The following is a 23,058-nucleotide window of genomic DNA, read 5'->3' on the forward strand; positions in this document are numbered from 1 at the left end:
AGCAAGTTAATTGTTTTTATAAAGTACAAAGACGGCAATGATAAAAATGCAGCATGGGACAAACAGTCAACAAAATTCAAATCAACATTTGGAGTATGCTTTTTTCCAAGAAGAGATAACCAAGCACCTTTTTTGGTTGAATTAGGAAAGGATATTGAAACAAAGGGGAGAGAAGAAATGGGTAATGAGATGAAGAGGGTTAATGGGTAGACAGTTCTGGATAATACTATGTAGCAGACGGGTAGATCCTTATTTGATCAATTGAAAGGAATTAAATAGAAATAAGTGTCAAAATAATTAACAATGTTATATATTCATCAAACACGCAGTGGCTCAGTGGTTAGCGGTGCTGTCTCACAGCACCAGGGTCCCAGGTTTGATTCCAGCCTTAAGTGGCTATCTGTGTGGAGTTTGCACATTCTCCCCGTGTCTGCGTGAGTTTCCTCCCACAGTCCAAAGATGTGCAGGTCAGGTGAATTGGCCATGCTAAATTGCCCATGGTGTTAGGTGCATTAGCCAGAGGGAAATGGGACTGGGTGGGTTACTCTTCGGAAGGCCAGTGTGGACTTCTTGGGCCGAAGGGCCTGTTTCCACACTAGGGAATCTAATCTAAAAACACCTTTAACATAGTCAGATGTCCCTAGGCATTTCACAAGAACAGTAGCAAGAGAGATTTGATAGGGTCCCATCTAAATCAATATTTGAACAGTTAGAGAAAAGTTTAGTTGAAAAAGTGGGTTTTAAGGATCGTGTTGAGTGGTTTAAGGAAGAGAATTTTAAAATTTAGAGGTTAGAACATTTGAAATCAGGGGTACACAAAGATGGTCAGAGATTTCAGAGTGTGGGCTGGAAGCGTTTACTGTAAGACCATATTAGCACAAGAAATAGGAATAGACCATTCAGCCCATTGAGCTTGCAACAGCATTCATTAGGATCATGGCTGATCTTTATTGCCTTTTCCCTTTGTAGCCCTTGATCATCCATCCTTCCATCCATTCACCCATCTTCCTTCCTGCCTTCCTTCCTTCCTTCCTTCTTTCCTTTCTTTCTTTCCATGAAAGAGAGATTGGGGAATCCGGTCATGGAGGATTTTGAGAACAGGATTGAGAGTTTGTAAATCTTTGTCTGGCACGACTGGGTGCCAGTGTAGCTTAGTCAGCATAAGGGTGACATGGATGGGACAAGAGTGTGGATTAAAAGACAAGCAGCAGACATTCAGATAAGCTCAGGTGAAAAATGGGAGGCCAGCCAGCTATAGCCACATCTGAAGATAACGAAAGCATGAGTGAGGCCTTCAGCAGCAGATGAGCTGAAACATGGAGAGAGAACGATGATGCTGAGTATGACACAATGGAAACAGAAAGGGGCGAAAAAGATATGAGGGTTGAGTCCAACCAATGTTCATATTTTTTTCTTATTTACTTACGGGATGTTTGTCCCTAGTTGCCCCTTAAGAAGGTGGTGGTGAGCTGCCTTCTTGAATCGCTGCAGTCCATGTGCTGTAGGTAGACCCACAATGCACTTAGGGAGGGAATTTCAAGATTTTGATCAGTATTTACTGTGGAAAAGGATATGGAAGATTTGGACTGGACGGAAATAGATGGTGACATCTTGCAAAATGTCCAGATTACAGAGGAGGAAGTGCTGGATGTCTTGAAACGTTTAAAAGTGGATAAATCCCCAGGACCTGATCAGGTGTACCTGAGAACTCTGTGGGAAGCTAGGGAAGTGATTGCTGGGCCTCTTGCTGAAATATTTGTATCATCGATAGTCACAGGTGAGGTGCCGGACGACTGGAGGTTGGCAAACGTGGTGCCACTGTTTAAGAAGGGCGGTAAAGACAAGCCAGGGAACTATAGACCGGTGAGCCTGACATCAGTGGTGGGCAAGTTGTTGGAGGGAATCCTGAGGGACAGGATGTACATGTATTTGGAAAGGCAAGGACTGATTCGGGATAGTCAACATGGCGTTGTGCGTGGGAAATCATGTCTCACAAACTTGATTGAGTTTTTTGAAGAAGTAACAAAGAAGATTGATGAGGGCAGAGCAGTAGATGTGATCTATATGGACTTCAGTAAGGTGTTCGACAAGGTTCCCCATGGGAGACTGATTAGCAAGATTAGATCTCATGGAATACAGGGAGAACTAGCCATTTGGATACAGAACTGGCTCAAAGATAGAAGACAGAGGGTGGTGGAGGGTTACTTTTCAGACTGGAGGCCTGTGATAGTGGAGTGCCACAAGGATCGGAGCTGGGCCCTCTACTTTTTGTTATTTACATAAATGATTTGGCTGCGAGTATAAGAGGTACAGTTAGTAAGTTTGCAGATGACACCAAAATTAGAGGTGTAGTGGACAGCGAAGAGGGTTACTTCAGATTACAACAGGATCTGGACCAGATGGGTCAATGGGCTGAGAAGTGGCAGATGGAGTTTAATTCAGATAAATGTGAGGTGCTGCATTTTGGGAAAGCAAATCTTAGCAGGACTTATACACTTAATGGTAAGGTCCTAGGGAGTGTTGCTGAACAAAGAGACCTTAGAGTGCAGGTTCACAGCTCCTTGAAAGTGGAGTCACAGGTAGATAGGATAGTGAAGAAGTTGTTTGGTGTGCTTTCCTTTGTTGGTCAGAGTATTGAGTACAGGAGTTGGGAGGTCATGTTGCGGCTGTACAGGACATTGCTTAGACCACTGTTGGAATATTGCGTGCAATTCTGGTCTCCTTCCTATTGGAAAGATGTTGTGAAACTTGAAAGGGTTCAGAAAAGCTTTACAAGGATGTTTCCAGGGTTGGAGGATCTGAGCTAGAGGGAGAGGCTGAACAGGCTGGGGCTGTTTTCCCTGGAGCGTCGGAGGCTGAGGGGTGACCTTATAGAGGTTTACAAAATTATGAGGGGCATGGATAGGATAAATAGACAAAGTCTTTTCCCTGGGTTCGGGGAGTCCAGAACTAGAGGGCATAAGTTTAGGGTGAGAAGGGAAAGATATAAAAGAGACCTATGGGGCAACTTTTTCACGCAGAGGGTGGTACGTGTATGGAATGAGCTGCCAGAGGAAGTGGTGGAGGCTGGTACAATTGCAACATTTAAGAGGCATTTGGATGGGTATATGAATAGGAGAGATATGGGCCGGGTGCTGGCAGGTGGGACTAGATTGTGTTGGGATATCTGGTTGGCATGGACGGGTTGGACCGAAGGGTCTGTTTCTATGTTGTACATCTCTGTGACTCTGTGACAATGAATGGACAGGGATATATTTCCAAGTTAGGATGGTGAGTGGCTTGCAGGTGAACTTGCAGGTGGTGGTGTTCCCATGTTTCTGCTGCCCTTGTCCTTCTAGATGGAAGTGGTCGCAGGTTTGGAAGGTCATTGGTGAATTTCTGCAGTGCATCTTGCATTTGGTTCACAAACCATTGGGATAAAAGAATCCTCAGCCTGAAAGCCTTCACAGTCCTTTATAAATCCAGTTTCAAGCTGAGAGCTCCTTAAGGTGGCATTCATTTGGAGGAGAAATCAGAGGCACCGTATTATGGTGTTGTGAGAATGGAAGCAATGCTACATGTGGGTGAACAAGATGATTACCTTAGGAGGTGGTAAGGCTGTGGCAAGTAATTGGGTTTGAGTAGAGGAAACTTGAGTCTGTTCCAACATGTGCTGTTCTTCAGCTGCAACTGACAATGGCTTGTAGGAATTTGGGATTCCCTGTCCTTCAGAGAGATCTTGGAGAATCAAATCTTTCAAGACCTATCCAGTTAGATTTCTGTTAGATAGGACTTGCAGGGAATGTGGAGGAGAGACATGTTAATGGGTGGGAAGAGCAGATCAAACTTGATCTGATTGGTGGATGGACTTAAGTCTCATAGAGTCAGAGAGGTCTTTAGCACTGGCCCTTCAGCCCAACCTGCCCACGCTGTCCAGTTTTCACAATTAAACTAGTCCCATTTGCCTGCGATTGGTCCAAATCCTTCAATACCTATCCCATCCATGTACCTGTCTAAATGTTTCTTAAATGACACAATTGTACTCACCTCTACCACTATCTCTGGCAGTCTGTTCCAGACTAAACAGTGGCTAAGCAGTCTCATCTGGAGAACATCCCATTCACCAGAGCTAACAATACCCACATATCAAAGCATAAAAATGTAAAAGGAAAATATGTTTCCAGGGACTGCAGGTAAAAGCTGATCCTACGACACTATTTGAAGCTCAGCAGGAAACTCTCCTAATCTCCAAATGTATCCTCAGCTAACAACAGTAAAGCAGATGAATTGTGCACCCAGGTCATTGCAGTTTGTGGAATGTTGCTGTGATATTTTGTCTGTTCAAACAATGATTCACTGAAAGCCAAAGCAGTGACCTGTGAAGTGTCTTTAATAGTAGAAGCAGAGAACCTGGCTTGTACACTGCTTCATTCACACCCTCAGGACATCCCAAGGTGCTGCAGAATGTGTGTATTCATCGGAATCGGGCTGCCAATTACAGAGTTGTTATGGTGTCCAGGAAGGCCATTCAGTCCATCATCCATGCACTGGCTCGTCACATGAGCATCATTATTTCGTGCCAATCTCCTGCTTTTTTGCCATTATCTGCACGCCATTTCTATCCAAAATAACCATCTGATGCCCCTCTTGAATACCTCAGTTGAACCTGCCTTCACCATATTCCCAGGCAGTGTGTTTCAGACCCTGACTACTCACTCTGTGAAAAAGCTTTTTCTCATATCATGCTTGCTTTTGTTACACATCACTTAAATTCTACGTCCTCTTGTTCCTTTTTCCTTTTAAGAATGAGAAACAGCTTAGTCTATAAGACCACAAGAAATAGAAAATGGAGCGGGCCATTTGGCCCCTCGAGCCTGTTCTGACATTCAAAAGGATCATGGCTGATCCGATATTCCTCACGTCCACTTTCCTGCCTTTTCCTGTAACCCTCGATTCCCTGACTGAACAAGAACCTATCCATCTCAGCCTTAAATATACACAAGGACCCTGCCCTACAGCTCCCTGGGAAGAAATTCCTCCTCATCTCAGTCTTAAATTGGTGCTCCTTTATTCTGAAACTATTCCCTCTGGTCCTGGACCCTCCTATGAGGGGAAACATCCTCTCAGCATTTGTCCTGTCAAGCCACTTAAGCATCCTAATTGTTTCAAAGAGATCAACTCTCATCCTTCTAAACTGCAGTGAGTAGAATCCCAAACATCAACTTTTGCTCATAAGACAATCCCTCCACACCCGGGATCATCGTAGTGAACCTTCTCTGAACTGCCGCTAATGAAATGATATCTTTCCTTAAAAAGGGAACGAAAACTGCTCCCAGTACTCCCAGATGTGGTCTCCCCAGCACCTTGTACAGTAAAACTTCCCTACACTTAAACTCCAACCCCCTTGAAATAAGAGCCAACATTCCATTAGCCTTCCTGATTCCCTGCTCCCCCTTTGTGCCAATCTCCTGCTTTTGTGCCATATTCTGCTCACCATTTCTATCCAAACACAGCTTTCGGTATTTCATGGACAGGTCTCTCAAAATCCCTTGGTGTTGCAGCTTTCTGCAGTTTTCTCCAGTTAAAAAATACTCTATTCTTTTGTTCTCTCTTCCAAAGTGATCAACTTTGCATTTTCCCGCATTATACCCCATTTGCCAATTTTTTGCCCACTTATTATTTGATATATCAATACCTCTCTAAACTATTTGTCTCCCTCCCACGACTTGCCTTTCCACCTATTTTAGTGAATTGTCTGTGAATTTGGCTACAATACCTTCACTTCCTTCCTCCCAGTCATTCATATATTTGTAAATAGTTACGGCCCCAGCACTGATCCCTGTGGAACCCCACTGGTTACCAGTCACCAAAAATAACCCCTTATCCCACTTGCTGTTTCCTGCCCATTAGCCAATTTTCTATCCATTTCAACACTATGTAATTTTTTATGAGGCTCCTTGTCAAACACCTTCTGGAAGACCAAACACAACACATCTACTGTTCCGCTCTATCTGTTCAGGTTGAGACTTCCTTGACTCCCCATCTACACTGTCCAGACTATTCAGGATTTTGAAAATGTCTATCAAATCTCTTTTCAGCCTTCTGGAGATCACCTTCTTCAGTTTATGCCCAAAAGCTGAAGTTTGATTTGATTTGATTTATTATTGTCACATGTACCTAAGTGCAGTGATAAGTTGTGTTTTGTGTGCAGTACAGGCTGATCATACAATGCAAAGATCATGCGGTGATTGAACAGAGTGAGGAATACAAAGTTATGGCTGCAAAGCAGGTGCACAAAAAGCAAGATCAACATTAGATTTGACATTGGGAGAGGTCCATTCAGCAGTCTAATAACAACGGGGAAGAAGCTGTTTAGATTAGATTAGATTACTTACAGTGTGGAAACAGGCCCTTCGGCCCAACAAGTCCACACCGACCCTCCGAAGAGCAACCCACCCAGACCCACTCCCCTACACCTAACACTAGGGACAATTTAGCATGGCCAATTCACCTGACCTGCACATTTTCTGGACTGTGGGAGGAAACCGGAGTACCCAGAGGAAACCCACGCAGACACGGGGAGAATGTGCAAACTCCACACAGTCAGTCGCCCAAGGTGGGAATTGAACCCGAGTCTCTGGCGCTGTGAGGCAGCAGTGCTAACCGCTGTGCCACCATGCCGCCCACTAAAACCTTTTAATTCCACATTTTTAATGGATTCAAATGTCATTATCTGCCATGGTGGGTTTTGAACTCACGTCCCCAGATTATTAGCCTGGGGGTCTGGATCACTAGCCCAGTGACATTATCACTCCACCACCAACCCCTCCCTAAGTTCTTGAACTTGTTGGTGTATTTAAGCTTTTTTACCTTCTGCCTGACAGAGAAGGTTAGAAGAGATTATAACCGGAGTGGGAGGGGTGTTTGATGATGTTCGCTAACTTTAGAACACAAAACAATACAGCGCAGAACAGGCTCTTCAGCCCTCGATGTTGCGCTGACCTGTGAACTATTCTTAACTCGTCCCCCTACCCTATCCCAAAATCACCCATGTGCTTATCTAAGGATTGTTTAAATCTCGCTAATGTTGACTACATTAGCAGGTAGGGCAATCCATGCCCTTACCACTCTCTGAGTAAAGAACCTGCTCTGACATCTGTCTTAAATATATCACCCCTCAATTTGTAATTATGCCCCCTCATACACGCTGACATCATCATCCTAGGAAAAAGACTTTCACTGTCTACCCTATCTAATCCTCTGATCATGTTGTATGTCTCTATCAAATTCCCCCTTAGCCTTCTTCTTTCCATTGAGAATAGATCCAAGTCTCTCAGCCTTTCCTCATAAGATCTTCCCTCCAGACCAGGCAACATCCTGGTAAATCTCCTCTGCACCTTTTCCAATGTTTCCACATCCTTCCCGAAATATGGGGACCAGAACTGTACACAATATTCCAAGTTCAGCTGCACTAGCGTTTTGTATAGTTGCAGCATGATATTGCGGTTCCGAAACGCATTCCCTCTACCAATGATTCCTAACACACCATATGCCTTCTTAATAGCACTATCCACCTGGGTGGCAACTTTCAGAGATCTATGCACATGGACTCCAAGATCCTTCTGCACATCCACAAGAATCTTTCCGTTGACCCAGTACTCTGCCTTCCTGTTATTCTTCCCAAAGTGCATCACCTCACATTTAGCTGCAGTAAGCTCAATTTGCCACCTCTCAGCCAAATTCTGGAGTTTATCTAAGTCCTCCTGCAACCTGTAACCTTCTTCCAAACTGTTCACTACTCCACCGACTTTAGTGTCATCTGCAAATTTACTAATCCATCCACCTATGCCTGCATCCAAGTCATTTATAATAATGACAAACAGTAGTGGTCCCTTGTGGCACACCACCAGTAACCGGACTCCAGGCTGAATATTTTCCATCAACCACCACTCGCTGCCTTCTTTCAGAAAACTAATTTCTAATCCAACCTGCTAAATCACCCTCAATTCCATGCCTCTGCATTTTCTCCATCAGCCTACCATGTGGAACCTTATCAAGGGCTTTACTGAAGTCCATGTACACCAAGTCAACTGCCCTACCCTCATCTACATGCTTGGTCACCTTCTCAAAAAAACTCAATGAGGCTTGTGAGACACGACTTGCCTTTGACGAAACCACGTTGACTATCTGAAATCAAATTGTTGCTTGCTAGATGATTATAAATCTTATCTCTTGTAATCCTTTCCAAAACCGTTCCTACAACAGAAGTAAGGCTCACTGGTCTATAATTACCTGGGTCATCTCTGCTGCCCTTCTTGAACAAGAGCACAACATTTGCAATCTTCCAGTCCTCTGGTACTAAACCTGTAGACAATGATGACTCAAATATCAAAGTCAAAGGCTCTGCTATCTCCTCCCTAGCTTTCCAGAGAATCCTTGGATAAATCCCATCTGGCCCAGGGGACTTGTCTACATTCACTCCTTCTAGAATTGATAACACCTGTGCGTAACTGACCTCGATCCTTTCTTGTCTAAAATCTCGTACCTCGTTCTTCTCCTCTCCAATATTCTCCTTTTCCTGGGTGAACACCGATGAAAAATGTTCATTTAGCACCTCTCTGATCTCTACAGGGTCCACACTCAACTTCCCACTTCTGTCTTTGATTGGCCCTATTCCTACCCGAGTCATCCTTTTATTCCTCACATGCCTATAGAAAGCTTTAGGGTTCTCCTTTATTCTATTTGCTTTTCAGGGCAGTGAGAAGTGTAGATGGGGTCAATGAATGCAAGGTTGGTTTACATGATGAACTGAGCTATGTTCGAAACTCTCTGTAGTTTCTTACGGTCCTGGGCAGACCAGATGTCGTAGCAAACTATGATGTACCCAGATAAAGTAGTGCATGTGTAAAGGTTGGTGAGAGTTTCTCATTGCTGGAACTATTCTAGCAAATGGCTTCTGCAAAGTGTTGACAATCAACGTACATCGAGTTCCCAGAGTAGCACTGAAATGGTTAACTACATGAAGTTATTTGGGAGCTGTGGGTCAGGAATGTTCCTGCCCCACCAACTCCCTCACCCCTCACCTCCCCATTCCACCGGGGCTGGTCCCAGAAATAATCTTGAGGGTGACAATAGAGGTGACCATGTGGAAAAAGTCAATAGGTAAATGCTCCCCCCATCTATTCACTGGTGCACCAGCCCAGTTTAATCAAATGTTAGGCCCCACTCCCAGACACTCCAGTCTGCTACTGAGAGAGCACACTGGAAGAGAAAATTTTCAGAGGAGGTGCTACGTTGAGGTCTCACCTGCCTATCCCAGTGGTATTATTCAACAGTAAGTTAGCCTGGTGTCCTAACCAATATCGGACCCTCAATCAGTACCATAAAAAATGTTAGCCTGGTCAGAGTGACAGGAGTTAATGTTGGAGTCAGCATTGTGTTTCAACCAGCCTAATAATATAATAAAGTCTTGATTGGGGAAATTAGGAGAAAAACTTTGGATCTTGTAGGGGATGGATGTGTCATCCATGTCTTAGTATCAATGTCTGACTAGCTCAGGTATTATGCTACTAGATATTATGTAACAAACTGCATCATGTTCACACAAGAACCTCTTCTTGTTAAGAGTCACTAGTAAAGTTCCTTTCTCACTGTAATTCTGATTGGAATGTTTGAAAATACAAATTAGGAATGGAATTAGACCATTCAAACCCCCGAGCTTGCTCCTTCATTCAATACGATCATGACTGATCTGTTTGTGTTGGAATTTCCGTGATCCCAACTATCCCGGAAATTGTTTGATTCCCTTATTGAATGAGAATCCATTCACCTCTGTCTTACAAATACTCAATGAGAAGCACATCCTGACACCCAATCAAAGAAAGAGGATCGCTCTGCCCACAAATATCCCATCAACCAGGTTTCTAACTGTGAACATTGAAATGTTAGCCGAGAGTATGTGTTCAATTCGAGTGGGAGAAAACAGGAGGTTGGGGATGAGATCTATGTCTGTCACAACTAAACCATGGAGCAGACTTGATGGGCTGAATGGCCTAGTTCTGCTTCTTTATCTCATGGATTTGACCCAATGACCTTTAGATGAAGGAGGAACAAACTGTAGATTTTAAGCCATATCTGGCTGCCAAGGAGGTGTGGCAGGGCACACTCCTCAGGGGTAAAGGTTGACTCTTCCTGCAGCCAATCAAAGTGAGGAATCCCTGTCTCCGAGAGCTACCAATATGAGCTGGCAGTGCCCCTAGGACTGGAACCCATTGCTGAAATCTGTATGGGCCTCTCAGTGGTAGGTTAAATCCCAACAGGGGAGGAGAGGGACCTGAAACAGCCTTTATGCTTTCAATTGACCCAGCAGCCTACTGACATCCTAATGCCTGCCCCGTTGGTAGAGGCAGGAGGGTGGATACTGAGAAAGACACCCATGGCACAGCACCCCATATTATTGTCTCACTAATCTACCCAGCTCTCCTCATAAGAGCCAGCCCAAGGTGTTCAGTTAACTGAAAGAGTTAACTGACATCATGAGAGGAGCTCTACACTTTAAGATATAAAGGACTGATCCTGAGGGAGTGAAGCAGTGTTCTAACCAGTTCCCAAGTCATTGTTCTTCAGAATAAAGCACATAGTTAAAGTAACGATGTGAATTGGTCTTAAGTTGATCTTGATGCCTTACAAGGGACAGCCATGTTTCTTAGATGTAAAGCTGCTAGCTATTAAGTAATATATAATAAACCTATTTACAGCCCAAAAAAGTTGAACCGATCTTCTGCCTAGGACATTATGTGGACATCCCTTCCCCGCATGGTGTCAGTAGTCTTGACTAAAATCAGGAAGAAGGGTTAGTGATGGCAAATCTACTTAAGACATTCCAGATCATAACTGATATCACAGGGCATCTGAGGGCATTGGATGGTCACTTGGATAGAAATACTATGGAAGGGTATGGCACATAAATTGGCACTTGGTAATGATGCTCATTTGATGAGCTGATGGAAGTATGATGGGCCAAATGACCTCCTAAGATGATACTTTTTTGTTCCTTTCAGAGAGAGCTTGGGTGACTATGAGAAGATAAACAACTTGTGCAGCTTTGGGCTTTTTTAAAATGTTGGAACAATAGAAGCAGCCTGAATGGGTGTGGTCAAACTCCTACAAACCAGAGATTTTAGTTTAGCGTTCAGCAGTAGCTGTTGAGGTCTTGAAGAAGTGGAAGCTATTTTTTTCCTCTCTCTTGGTTACAGTTGAAAACTAGGGATTCACTGCCTGCTACAGGAGGTGCATGTGAGACGATCTATGTCTGACTTTGCCTTTTGCTGAGATGTGTTTATGGCATGTTATTATATTGGAACAGTTAATTAGTAAAAGTTACTGTATCTATTTGTCTGTAAAGTTTTCCAATTGAGTTATGTTATCCCAATTCCTCCTTTCTTTTGTTGCATTTTAGCTACAAGTGGATAAATAAACTGTGTTTTGCTTTAAATATAGTAATTTCGCCAATCAAGTTGAACCTGGAACACAACACCTTACATTTACCTTTAAAATAAGAAAACTTTAGAGTCTAGACTATCTTCTAAATATTTTAAGAGGATTTGGTTTGGTCTGGTTCATAACACTCGCTCCATGCTAGATCAATTTCATGATTCTGTGATTACAGTACTTGTATGAATGCCAGTTTATATTTCATATTCAAATCAGTAGTTTTAAGGGTAGGTGGTGGGCCTTAGACTGGGCAGGAGGTTCAGCCAATCATAGGTTATCCACGTATCTATTTCAGAAACACAGACAATGAGCAAGAACCTTGGTGTTACACATTGACTGATGATCATATCTCCTGGGATTTTTGCGATATTCCACAGTGTCCAAAAGAAGGTGGGTAAGTCAGCTGCTGCTTGGTCAGAAATAATATCCATATTAAAGAAGTTACTCCCATGCAATGGACATCTTCATAGGGAAAACAGGATGGGACTGACATTGCTTTGAGAGATAAAGTCCCACAACACCAGGTTATAGTCCGACAGGTTTATTTGGAAGCACTAGCTTTCTGAGCACTGGTCTTTCATCAGGTACCTATTGGGGCAGGATCCTAAGACACAGAACTTATAACAAAAGAACACAATTAAAATGATATATGATCCTGCCCCACTAGTTACCTGATGAAGGAGTAGTGCTCTGAAAGCTAGTACTTCTAAATAAACTCGTTGGACAATAACCCGGCGGTGTGTGGTTTTTAACTTTGTCCACCCCAGTCCAACACCGGCATCTCCTCATTCCTTGGGAGAAGGATGATTTTCCACAGGGGTTGGGGGTGTATGAGAAGATCGTCCTTGAAGGAAGGTGACATTTCTTGGTGGGGCAAGGAGGATGGGGGGATGGGGGATGGTGGTGTCTTTTGTGGTGCACAGGAACACATTTCCTCAGTTGAAATTTTTTAGGGGAGTACATTTTCTCGGGAGTGTGAAATTCCTCAGGGTCGAGAATGTCCTTAGAGGCAGATGAATTTCTTTTGAAGAGTGAATTTCCTCAGTGGTAGGCTGAATTTTCTCAGGGCAATGAATTTTTGCAGAGAGAATACATTTATGGGGATAATCAGCAGTGGGGAATTTCCTTAACCAGGGGGAGGCTAACATTCTTTGCAGTGGGATGAAGCTCTGTGGGGATCCTGCTGATTATCTTACTATTTGATTAACACATCCTGACTGCTGTCATGTTCACTGCAGTATTAAATACACCCCACCCTGTGGAACCTGTCAAGTTGTTATGAGCAGGAACTGTGTAAGCAATTATGTTGTGCAGTATATTACAGTAAATTACAAAATGTCAGAAAGCTGGGTTTTAGAATTCGAAGCAACATCTTGACAAGTAATGTCTGTCAAAATGTGGAAAGTTGCTAAAATAGATTGCTACAATACTTATCACATTGCATAATTTTATTCGTGATTTATGCACAAAATTTACAAGGAATTTTGATAAAGGGGAAAATAATTGCAGGGGTATTATTATTGAAATTAACCCAGTTTATGACAAAGTAAGTTGCTAATAATGGGCTGGGTTGGTGCTGGAAGTTTTATTCCTTGGGAATACAGGCTAGGAGAACTAAAATTTGGGGTCACTTTGTTTGCAGAAAGAGAACTGAGCACGTGGCATTGGCACTAAAACCTCTTTGCTTTGAACTGGGCAGATCCCTGTACTTCACATCCCTGTAAAAATGGAGGGACATGCATCAGAGACCCTCTGCTCAACTCTTACCACTGCCGCTGCCATGATGAATTCACAGGAGTGAATTGCCAGGAAGGTACGTGATTAACTCCTGTTTGCGTGTATTTGAGAGAACAGTGTACATTATAACTTAACCGGTGCGCTCGCTGAATGGCAATATATGTGACCAAACCTCCTGTCTTTATTACGTATACTGCAATTGGGCAGCACTTGCTAAGCAACTCTGATTGTGCTAATTGCCATCATGACAATCAATTTAAGACAAATCAGTGAGGCCCACAAGAGGACTCTAGAAGCAGGGTACATTCATAAACAGGAAGCTACTTTCTGTAAACAGGGTGTTTAGATGCCTCGAGCTATTTTTGAATTACTGAGAAGGTTGAAGAGCCTTCCTCGTGGTTTCACCATGACAACACCTCAGCCAATCAGAATTGGCTTGCCAATCAAGCAGAATCCTGTCGTATAAATAGTTGTGATTGTTTGAAATTTAGTATTCTTGCATTTGTTCTGATGAGTGCAAAATGAAAAGTGTCAGCAACTAGTCACTCTTTTCAACAACAATCGCGTCTGCCTTTCTTGAATCTTCAGTTCTTTCTTTCATTCATTCAAGGGATGAGGGTGTCACTGGCTAGGCCAGCATTTATTGCCCAGAGGGAAGTTTTGAGTCAACCACGTTGTTGTGGGCCTGGAGTCACATGTAGGCCAGATTAGGTATAGATGGCAGTTTCCTTCCCTAACGGGGGGCATGAGTGAACATAGAACACAGAACTGAACAGCACAGGAATGGGCTCTTCGGCCCATGACAGAAGCATGTCATACCTCACAAACCTTATTGAATTCCTTGAGGATATGACAAAACACATTGATGAAGGTAGAGCAGTGGATGTGGTGTACATGGATTTTAGCAAGGCATTTGATAAGGTTCCCTGGTCGTTTCATTCACAAAGTAAGGAGGCATGGGATAAAGGGAAATTTGGCTGCCTGGATACAAAATTGGCTGGCCCGTGGAAGACAGAGAGTGGTGGTAGATGGAAAGTATTCAACCTAGAGCTCGGTGATCATTGGTGTTCTGAAAATGTGTTGCTGGAAAAGCGCAGCAGGTCAGGCAGCATCCAAGGAGCGGGAGAATCGACGTTTCGGGCATGAGCCTTTCTTCAGGAATGAGGAAAGTGTGCCAAGCGGGCTAAGTTAAAAGGTAGGGAGGAGGGACTTGGGGGAGGGGTGTTGGAAATACGATAGGTGGAAGGAGGTTAAGGTGAGGGTGATAAGGTGAGGGTGATAGGTCGGAGTGGAGAAATCTGAGTTCATCCCTTGTGGTTGGAGGGTTCCTAGGCAGAAGATGAGGTGCTCTTCCTCCAGCCGTCATGTTGCTATGGTCTGGCGATGGAGGAGTCCAGGGACCTGCATGTCCTTGGCGGAGTGGAAGGGGGAGTTGAAGAGTTGAGCCACAGGATGGTTGGGTTGGTTGGTCCGGGTGTCCTAGAGGTATTTTCTGAAACGTTCCGCAAGTAGACGGCCTGTCTCCCCACTATAGAGGAGGCCACATCGGGTGCAGTGGATGCAGTAAATGATGTGTGTGGAGGTGCAGGTGAATTTGTGGCAGATATGGAAGGATCCCTTGGGGCCTTGGAGGGAAGTAAGGGGGGAGGTGTGGGCACAAGTTTTGCATTTCTTGTGGTTGCAGGGGAAGGTGCCGGGAGTGGAGGTTGGGTTGTTGGGGGGTGTGGACCTGACGAGGGAGTCACAGAGCGAGTGGTCTTTTCGGAACGCTGATAGGGGAGGGGAGGGAAATATATCCCTGGTGTTGGGGTCCGTTTGGAGGTGGCAGAAATGACGACAGATGATATGATGAACATGGAGGTTGGTGGGGTGGTAGGTGAGGACCAGTGGGATTCTGACCTGGTGGTGATTGGGGGGGCGGGCCTCAAGGGCAGAGGAGCGGGAAGTGGAGGAGATGCGGTGGAGGGCACTGTCGATCACGTCTGGGGGGAAATTACGATCTTTGAAGAAGGAGGCCATCTGGGTTGTTCAGTATTGGAACTGGTCCTCCTGGGAGCAGATGCGGCAGAGACGAAGGAATTGGGAATATGGGATGGCGTTTTTACAGGGGACAGGATGGGAGGAGGTGTAGTCTAGGTAGCTGTGGGAGTCGGTCGGTTTATAGTAAATGTCAGTGTTGGTTCGGTCACCCGAGATAGAAATAGAGGTGTCCAGGAAGGGGAAGGAGGAGTCTGAGATGGTCCAGGTGAATTTGAGGTCGGGGTGGAAGGTGTTGGTAAAGTGGATGAACTGTTCAACCTCCTCGTGGGAGCACGAGGCAGCGCCGATACAGTCATCGATGTAGCGGAGGAAAAGGTGGGGGGTGGTGCCAGTGTAGCTGTGGAAGATGGACTGTTCCACATATCCTACGAAGAGGCAGGCATAGCTGGGGGCCATGCGGGTGCCCATGGCTTCTCCTTTGGTTTGGAGGAAGTGGGAGGATTGGAAAGAGAAGTTGTTCAGAGTGAGGACCAGTTCAGTCAGTCGAAGGAGGGTGTCAGTGGAAGGGTACTGGTTGGTTCGGCGGGAAAGGAAGAAGCGGAGGGCTTTGAGTCCATTGTGATGGGGGATGGAGGTGTACAGGGACTGGATGTCCATGGTGAAGATAAGGCGTTGGGGACGGGGAAGCGAACATCATGGAGGAGGTGGAGGGCTTGGGTGGTGTCCCGAATGTAGGTGGGGAGTTCTGTGAGGTTGGAAGCGGTGGATGGGAGATCCCCTGAGGTGATGAGGTTATGGATGGTCTGGGAGATGATGGTCTGGTGATGGGAGGTGGGGTCACGGTCAAGGGGGCAGTCGGAGGAGGTGTCCACGAGCTGGCGTTTAGCCTCAGCGGTGTAAAGGTTGGTGCGCCAAACCACCACCGCGCCTCCCTTGACTGCCAGTTTGATAGTGAGGTTGGTGTTGGACCGGAGGGAGTGGAGGGCTGAATGTTCCGAGGGTGAGAGGTTGGAGTGGGTGAGAGGGGTGGCGAGGTTGAGGCAGTTAATGTCGCAGCGGCAGTTGGCTGTGAAGAGATCGAGGGCGGGTAAGAGGCCAGCACGGGGTGTGCAGGTGGATGGGGTGTGTTGGAGGCGGGAGAAGGGGTCGTCAGAGGGTGGGCGAGAATCTTGGTTGAAGAAGTCGGCGCAGAGGCGAAGGCGGCGGAAGAATTGTTCGATGTCTCGCCGCGTGTTGAACTCGTTAATCCGAGTGTGTAGGGGAATGAAGGTGAGGCCTCTGCTGAGGACTGATCTTTCATCCTCAGAGAGGGGTAGTTCTGGAGGGATGGTGAAAATACGGCAGGGCTGGGAGCTAGGACATGGTGTGGGGCTGGAGCTGGGAGTGGGGGCGGGGTTAGGCGTGGGGTCTGGAATCGGAGCGGGGACGGAGATCGGGGCGGGGGTGGGGTGCGGCGTGGGGACAGAGATCGGTGTGGGGGCGGGGTTAGGCAGGCGGACGGAGATCGGCGTGGGGGTGGGGTTAGGCGGGCGGACGGAGATCGGCGTGGGGGTGGGGTTAGTTGTGGTGACGGAGATCAGCGTGGGGGCGGGGTTAGGCGGGCGGACGGAGATTGGCGTAGGGGTGGGGTTAGTCGTGGTGACGGAGATCGGCGTGGGGGCGGAGACCCATGCGGCGTGGTCGTTGTGCAGGTGAGTGATGTCACTGGGGGGCGGAGGTGGCTGTGGCGAGAGCAGAAACTGTGTTGTTCCCGATAGCCATGGAGCCCGCGGAGGCCGTGAATCTGTCAGCGATGGTCTTCCTAGCGATCGTGGAGGCGGTTGTCTGGGTGGCGATCGCGGAGGCTGCATGGTTGGTGGGGGCAGAAGTGACGTCATGGTTCGCGGCGGCGGTTGCTGCTGCGGGCACTGCAGCGGCCACGTGGTTAATGGCGCCAGAGTGATTTCGGAGGCTGATGGAAGATTCTGGAACAGTTGAGGAACCCAGACTGTGGGGGTAAGTACATGAACTTTTTTGGTACTTACTGTCTTTAATTTCCGATATGGCTAGGAACAACTGTTTGTTTAGTGTCTGGATTCTTCTGTGGATGAAGAACAGTAGAGGTCCATTGCAAGTCTGTGAGAGTGTTGTCCTGAGCTGGGGTAGGGCTAATTGCAGGGAACGTAGGTAGCGGCGCATGGCTGCAAGCGTGGAGCGGAGGATCCGGAGGGAGGTCTGTTGCTGGAGGCTTCGGATTTATTGTAGGTACTGGTTGTCCTGGTTGGGTCCAAATTTTGTTGGTCTGAATGTAATCCGGAGTCCGTGCAGGGTCAGTCGGTTCCGTAGGCAGGTGCTGAGGAAGGAGATGTGGCTGTGGTAGTGAGTCTGTTTGAGAATGTGGCCGAAGAGCTTCTGGGCAGAGGAGATGACCTGGGGTGTGCATTGAGAGAGGGACTCACTGAGATCCTTGGAGAGGGAGGAAGAGAGCTTCTTCCAGGAAGGCATCCTTGCAAGAGGATTCGCAGAAGGTTAAAATCTTCTAGGAGAAAGTGAGGACTGCAGATGCTGGAGATCAGAGCTGAAAATGTGTTGCTGGAAAAGCGCAGCAGGTCAGGCAGCATCCAAGGAGCAGGAGAATCGACGTTTCGGGCATGACCCCTTCTTCAGGAATGAGGAAAGTGTGCCAAGCAGGCTATGATAAAAGGTAGGGAGGAGGGACTTGGGGGAGGGAGGAGGGACTATAAAACGACCGACTCTCACAGCTACCTAGACTACACCTCCTCCCACCCTGCCCCCTGTAAAAACGCGATCCCACATTCCCAATTCCTTCATCTCCGCCGCATCTGCTCCCAAGAGGACCAGTTCCAATACTGAACAACCCAGATGGCCTCCTTCTTCAAAGACCGCAATTTCCCCCCAGACGTGATCGACAATGCCCTCCACCGCATCTCCTTCACTTCCCGCTCCTCCGCCCTTGAGCCCCGCCCCTCCAATCACCACCAGGACAGAACCCCACTCGTCCTCACTACCACCCACCAACCTCCAGATACATCGTATCATCCGTCGTCATTTCCGCCACCTCCAAATTGACCCCACCACCAGGGATATATTTCCCTCCCCTCCCCTATCAGCGTTCCGAAAAGACCACTCTCTCCATGACTCCCTTGTCAGGTCCACACCCCCCAACAACCCAACCTCCACTCCCGGCACCTTCCCCTGCAACCACAAGAAATTCAAAACTTGTGCCCACACCTCCCCCCTTACTTCCCTCCAAGGCCCTAAGGGATCCTTCCATATCCACCACAAATTCACCTGCACCTCCACACACATCATTTACTGCATCTGCTGCACCCGATGTGGCCTCCTCTATAGTGGGGAGACAGGCCGCCTACTTGCGGAACGTTTCAGAGAACACCTCTGGGACACCCGGACCAACCAACCCAACCACCCCGTGGCTCAACACTTCAACTCCCCCTCCCACTCCACCAAGGACGTGCAGGTCCTTGGACTCCTCCATCGCCAGACCATAGCAACACGACAGTTGGAGGAAGAGCGCCTCATCTTCTGCCTAGGAACCCTCCAACCACAAGGGATGAACTCAGATTTCTCCAGTTTCCTCATTTTCCCTCCCCCTACCTTGTCTCAGTCCCAACCCTCGAACTCAGCACCACCTTCCTAACCTGCAATCTTCTTCCTGACCTCTCCGCCCCCACCCCCATTCCGACCTATCACCCTCACCTTATCACCCTCACCTTAACCTCCTTCCACCTATCATATTTCCAACACCCCTCCCCCAAGTCCCTCCTCCCTCCCTCAAGTCCTTCCTCCCTACCTTTTATCTTAGCCTGCTGGACACACTTTCCTCATTCCTGAAGAAGGGCTCATGCCCGAAACGTCGATTCTCCCGCTCCTTGGATGCTGCCTGACCTGCGCTTTTCCAGCAACACATTTTCAGCTCTGATCTCCAGCATCTGCAGTCCTCATTTTCTCCTAGTCTGATCTTACATCAGGATAAAAGGCTGGCACAACATCAAGGGCTAAAGTACCGGTACTGTTCTATGGCACCAAGTTAAGCTAATCCCTTGCGCTAAACTACTCCCCAAATGAGATTTTCCAACAATGGTTTCATAGTCATTATCTAACTCTTAATTCCACCTTCTTTTCAAATTCAAATTCCACCATCTGCTGCGGCAGGATTTGAAGCCAGGTCCCCAAAACATCACCTGGGTCTCTAGACTAACGGTCCAGCAATAATGCCACCAGGCTGTCGCCACCCCAGTTCAGATTGGATTCAGATTGACTAATGATTGCATGCCTAATTTGTATATTGCCTTCATTTAGTGATTTTCTCTTTCAGTGAAATGTTTCGACAGTAGCCACTACAGGTACTTCCTTATTGGGGAGCGCTGGGTCCGCATTGTTGGAGACGAGGTGGAAAACTGTGTGTGTACTGGCAGTGGGCCTGAGTGTGACAGCGTTCAATATGAAGGTATCCCCGGGAACTGGAAAAGTATATTTGGGTGAAATTACAGATTGTTCCTTCAGTGAAGGACCCCCTCTCTTCACCCACGCACACAGCTTTGTTAATACTCACTTCCTGCCTGTTCTTCTTGACATTTGAAGCTTGGAGGCTAAGGAGTTGAGGTGTTCAAAATCACAAAACTTATGAAGAGAGACTAACTGAGAAAAGTTGGTAATCAGAGGACACAAACGTATGGTAATTGGCAAAAGAACCAGGAGATGAGGAAATGTATCTTCCCAGAGATGATTTAGATTGGATTGGATTGTCTAAAGAGTAGTGCCAACTCTCAAAAGGAAATGGGGTCATGATTTGAAGGGGAGAAAATTGTAGGACAATAAGGGAGAAAAGCAGACAAAATGGAACTATTCAGATAACTCTTTTTTAAGAACCAGCACAAGCACGATGGGCCAAATGGTCTATTTTCAGAGTTGCGAGATTTTATTATTAACTTGGACCTTTTGTTTAAATTTATTTATGTGATGTGAGTATTCCTGGCAAGACCAGAATTCCTGAACATTAAACATGATTGACTAACTATCCATGCCTTCCTCTATCCTCTCTCACATTACAATGGGAAATATATTCTTTTAATGTCCAAGTAAAACTACGAATCAGTTATCCTTTATCTCAATTCCCTTTCACCTTTGAAAGGGATGGATAATTTACAGTACAAACAGTAATATCTCGATGCCTACAGTATTTTTGTAGGAATTTAGAGGACTCAGGATCAACTCATGCAGACTTAGAAACTGCTGTCTATGTCTCCATAAGACCATAAGCCCTTCACATACACATTCCTGTCTTTTCCCCATAACCACAAAATAATAACTCTACCCTCATGTGGCAAAGAGATCCCCAATCCTCTGAAACAAGAAATTCCCCCTCATCTCAGTCTTAAATTGGCACGCCTTTATTCTGAATTTAATTATAATGACTCTCTCTCCAGCGATAATGCCACTGGGGCCATCTATCCTTCTGTCTTCTGGTCCTAGACTCTCCCATGAGGGGAAGCATCCTCTCAGCATTTACCCTGTCAACCCCCTTAAGAATCCGATATGTCCTCAATGAGATCACCTCCCATTCTTCTAAACTCCAAGGAGTAGCGTTCCAACCTGTTTAGCCTTTGCTCATAAGGCAATCCCTCTGTACTGGGGAGCACTTCAGTGAACCTTCTCTGAACTGCCTCCAATGAAATGATATTGTTCCTAAATAACAGGCCAAAACTACTCACTGTACTCCAGATGAGTCTCACCAGCACCTCGCTGCAGTAAGACTTTCCTACTCGTATACTCAAACTCTCTTGAAATAAGGGCCAACATTCCATTAGCAAGTGTTCCAAGTGTAAGTACCTTGCATTTCCCTCTCAATAAAGCAATCCGATTCCCTTTGATCTGTAATGACTATCACAATAATAATAAGAGAATGTAACACACAAGCTTTCAGTCTCCAACACAATGGCCGCATGATCTCTTTCACTTATTCAAAAATACAATAATCATAAAAACCAAACGAAGTAGTCATATTCTTATGAACCACATAATTATAACAAGTTATGATCCCAGATGCTAGAGAAATAAGATTCCAGAGTGAAACATGGTTTGATAGAGCATAACCTTTACTTTTGTCATTTGGTTACTGTGGTGGTGAGCCATAGAACATAGTCACAAAATGAGGTAGAAGAATCCTTCTTTTCCAAAAGAAAGCTTCAACTCTTTTTCCCAGCAATATCCTTTTCCCATAGGAAGCATCACTCCTTTATTCACAGGAACATTTCTTACACAGCTGATGGAGTTGCAAGCATTTCTTTTCAGTCTCCTGTGCATTTGCTAGATGTGATTCTCTTTGTCTCTCCCCACAACATGCAAACACTTACTTACTGACTTTTCTCTCACTTTCTCTAAGAAAAGCTAAGCACTCTTTCCAGCTATAGAGTCAGAGATGTACAGTACGGAATCAGACCCTTTGTTTCAACTCGTCCATTCCCAGCAGATACCATAAATAATCTAATCCCATTTGCCAGCATTTGGCCCACATCCCTTTAAACCCTTCCTATTCGTGTACTCATCCAGATTTTAGATTAGATTAGATTAGATTAGATTAGATTACTTACAGTGTGGAAACAGGCCCTTCGGCCCAACAAGTCCACACCGCCCCGCCGAAGCGTAACCCACCCATACCCCTACATCTACATCGACCCCTTACCTAACACTATGGACAATTTAGCATGGCCAATTCACCTGACCTGCACATCTTTGGACTGTGGGAGGAAACCGGAGCACCCGGAGGAAACCCACGCAGACACGGGGAGAACGTGCAAACTCCACACAGTCAGTCGCCTGAGGCGGGAATTGAACCCGGGTCTCAGGCGCTGTGAGGCAGCAGTGCTAACCACTGTGCCACCGTGCCGCCCAAATTTTAAATGTTGTAATTCTACCAGCCTCTACCACTTCCTCTGGCAGCTCATTCAGTACACACACCAACCTCTAAATGAAAATGTTACCTCTTAGGTTCCTTTTAAATCTTTCCCCTCTCACCTTAAACCTATGCCCTCTAGTTTTAGACTCCTCTACCCTGGGAAAAAGACTTTGACTATTCATCCTATCCATGCTCCTCATGATTTTGTAAACCTCTGTAAGGTCACCCTTCAGCCTCCAATACTCCAGGGAAAATAGCCCCAGCCTGTTCAGCCTCTCCCTACAGTTCAAACTCTCCAACCCTGGCAACATCCTTGTAAATCTTTTCTGCATCTTTACAGGTTTCACAGCATCTTTCCTATAGCAGGGAGAACAGACTTGCACGCAGTATTCCTAACCAATGTCTTGTGCAGCTGTAACATGATACCCCAATTCCTATTCTCAATGCACTGACCAATAAAGGCAAGCATATCAAATGCCTTCTTCACTGCCCTGTCTACCTGCAACTCTCCCTTCAAGAACTGTGAACCTGCACCCTTTGGTTCACTTGTTCAGCAACACACCTTTCCTCTTAGACTGCTAAAGTAGAGGTGAATGGATTATTGGTTTTCAGTGATGTGAATTTTTTTTAAAAGTTCAGAAGGTAACTTGGAACAGAGAGCTGAAGACAGCCTGCCTACCTTGACTGTTAACGTAGGTTGAGACCACTTTCCAACACTGAAAGTCCATAGGCTGCTAATAACTAAACTGCTCTTCTTGCTGGTAAGGATCATTACTTCTGAACTGAACCTGCTTGTCACTCTGGATGTCCATCTGGCTCTTGCCATAAAACCTCAAGCCAACAATAAGCAGCAGTTATCTCACCAGGTAGCTTGTTGAACCCTAAATGAAAACCGAAAGAACTGCAGATGCTGGAAATTAGAAACAAAAACAGAAATTGCTGAAAAAGCTCAG

At 46.0% G+C, this 23,058-nt stretch overlaps 1 protein-coding gene across 2 annotated transcripts in view; it reads left to right on the plus strand.

Moving 5' to 3' along the window:
• The window catches only part of LOC140494757 (hepatocyte growth factor activator), an 88,759-nt gene that overhangs the window by 32,884 nt on the left and 32,817 nt on the right, over positions 1–23,058 (plus strand). For both annotated transcript variants that reach the window (XM_072594328.1, XM_072594337.1), the window contains exons 9-11: positions 11,768–11,862; positions 13,172–13,285; positions 19,526–19,657. In XM_072594328.1, coding sequence (XP_072450429.1) covers positions 11,768–11,862; positions 13,172–13,285; positions 19,526–19,657 — 341 coding nt within the window. The remainder of the gene's footprint in view (positions 1–11,767; positions 11,863–13,171; positions 13,286–19,525; positions 19,658–23,058) is intronic.

This window comes from Chiloscyllium punctatum, chromosome 2, assembly GCF_047496795.1.
Source record: "Chiloscyllium punctatum isolate Juve2018m chromosome 2, sChiPun1.3, whole genome shotgun sequence".
NCBI classification, from domain to species: domain Eukaryota; kingdom Metazoa; phylum Chordata; class Chondrichthyes; order Orectolobiformes; family Hemiscylliidae; genus Chiloscyllium; species Chiloscyllium punctatum.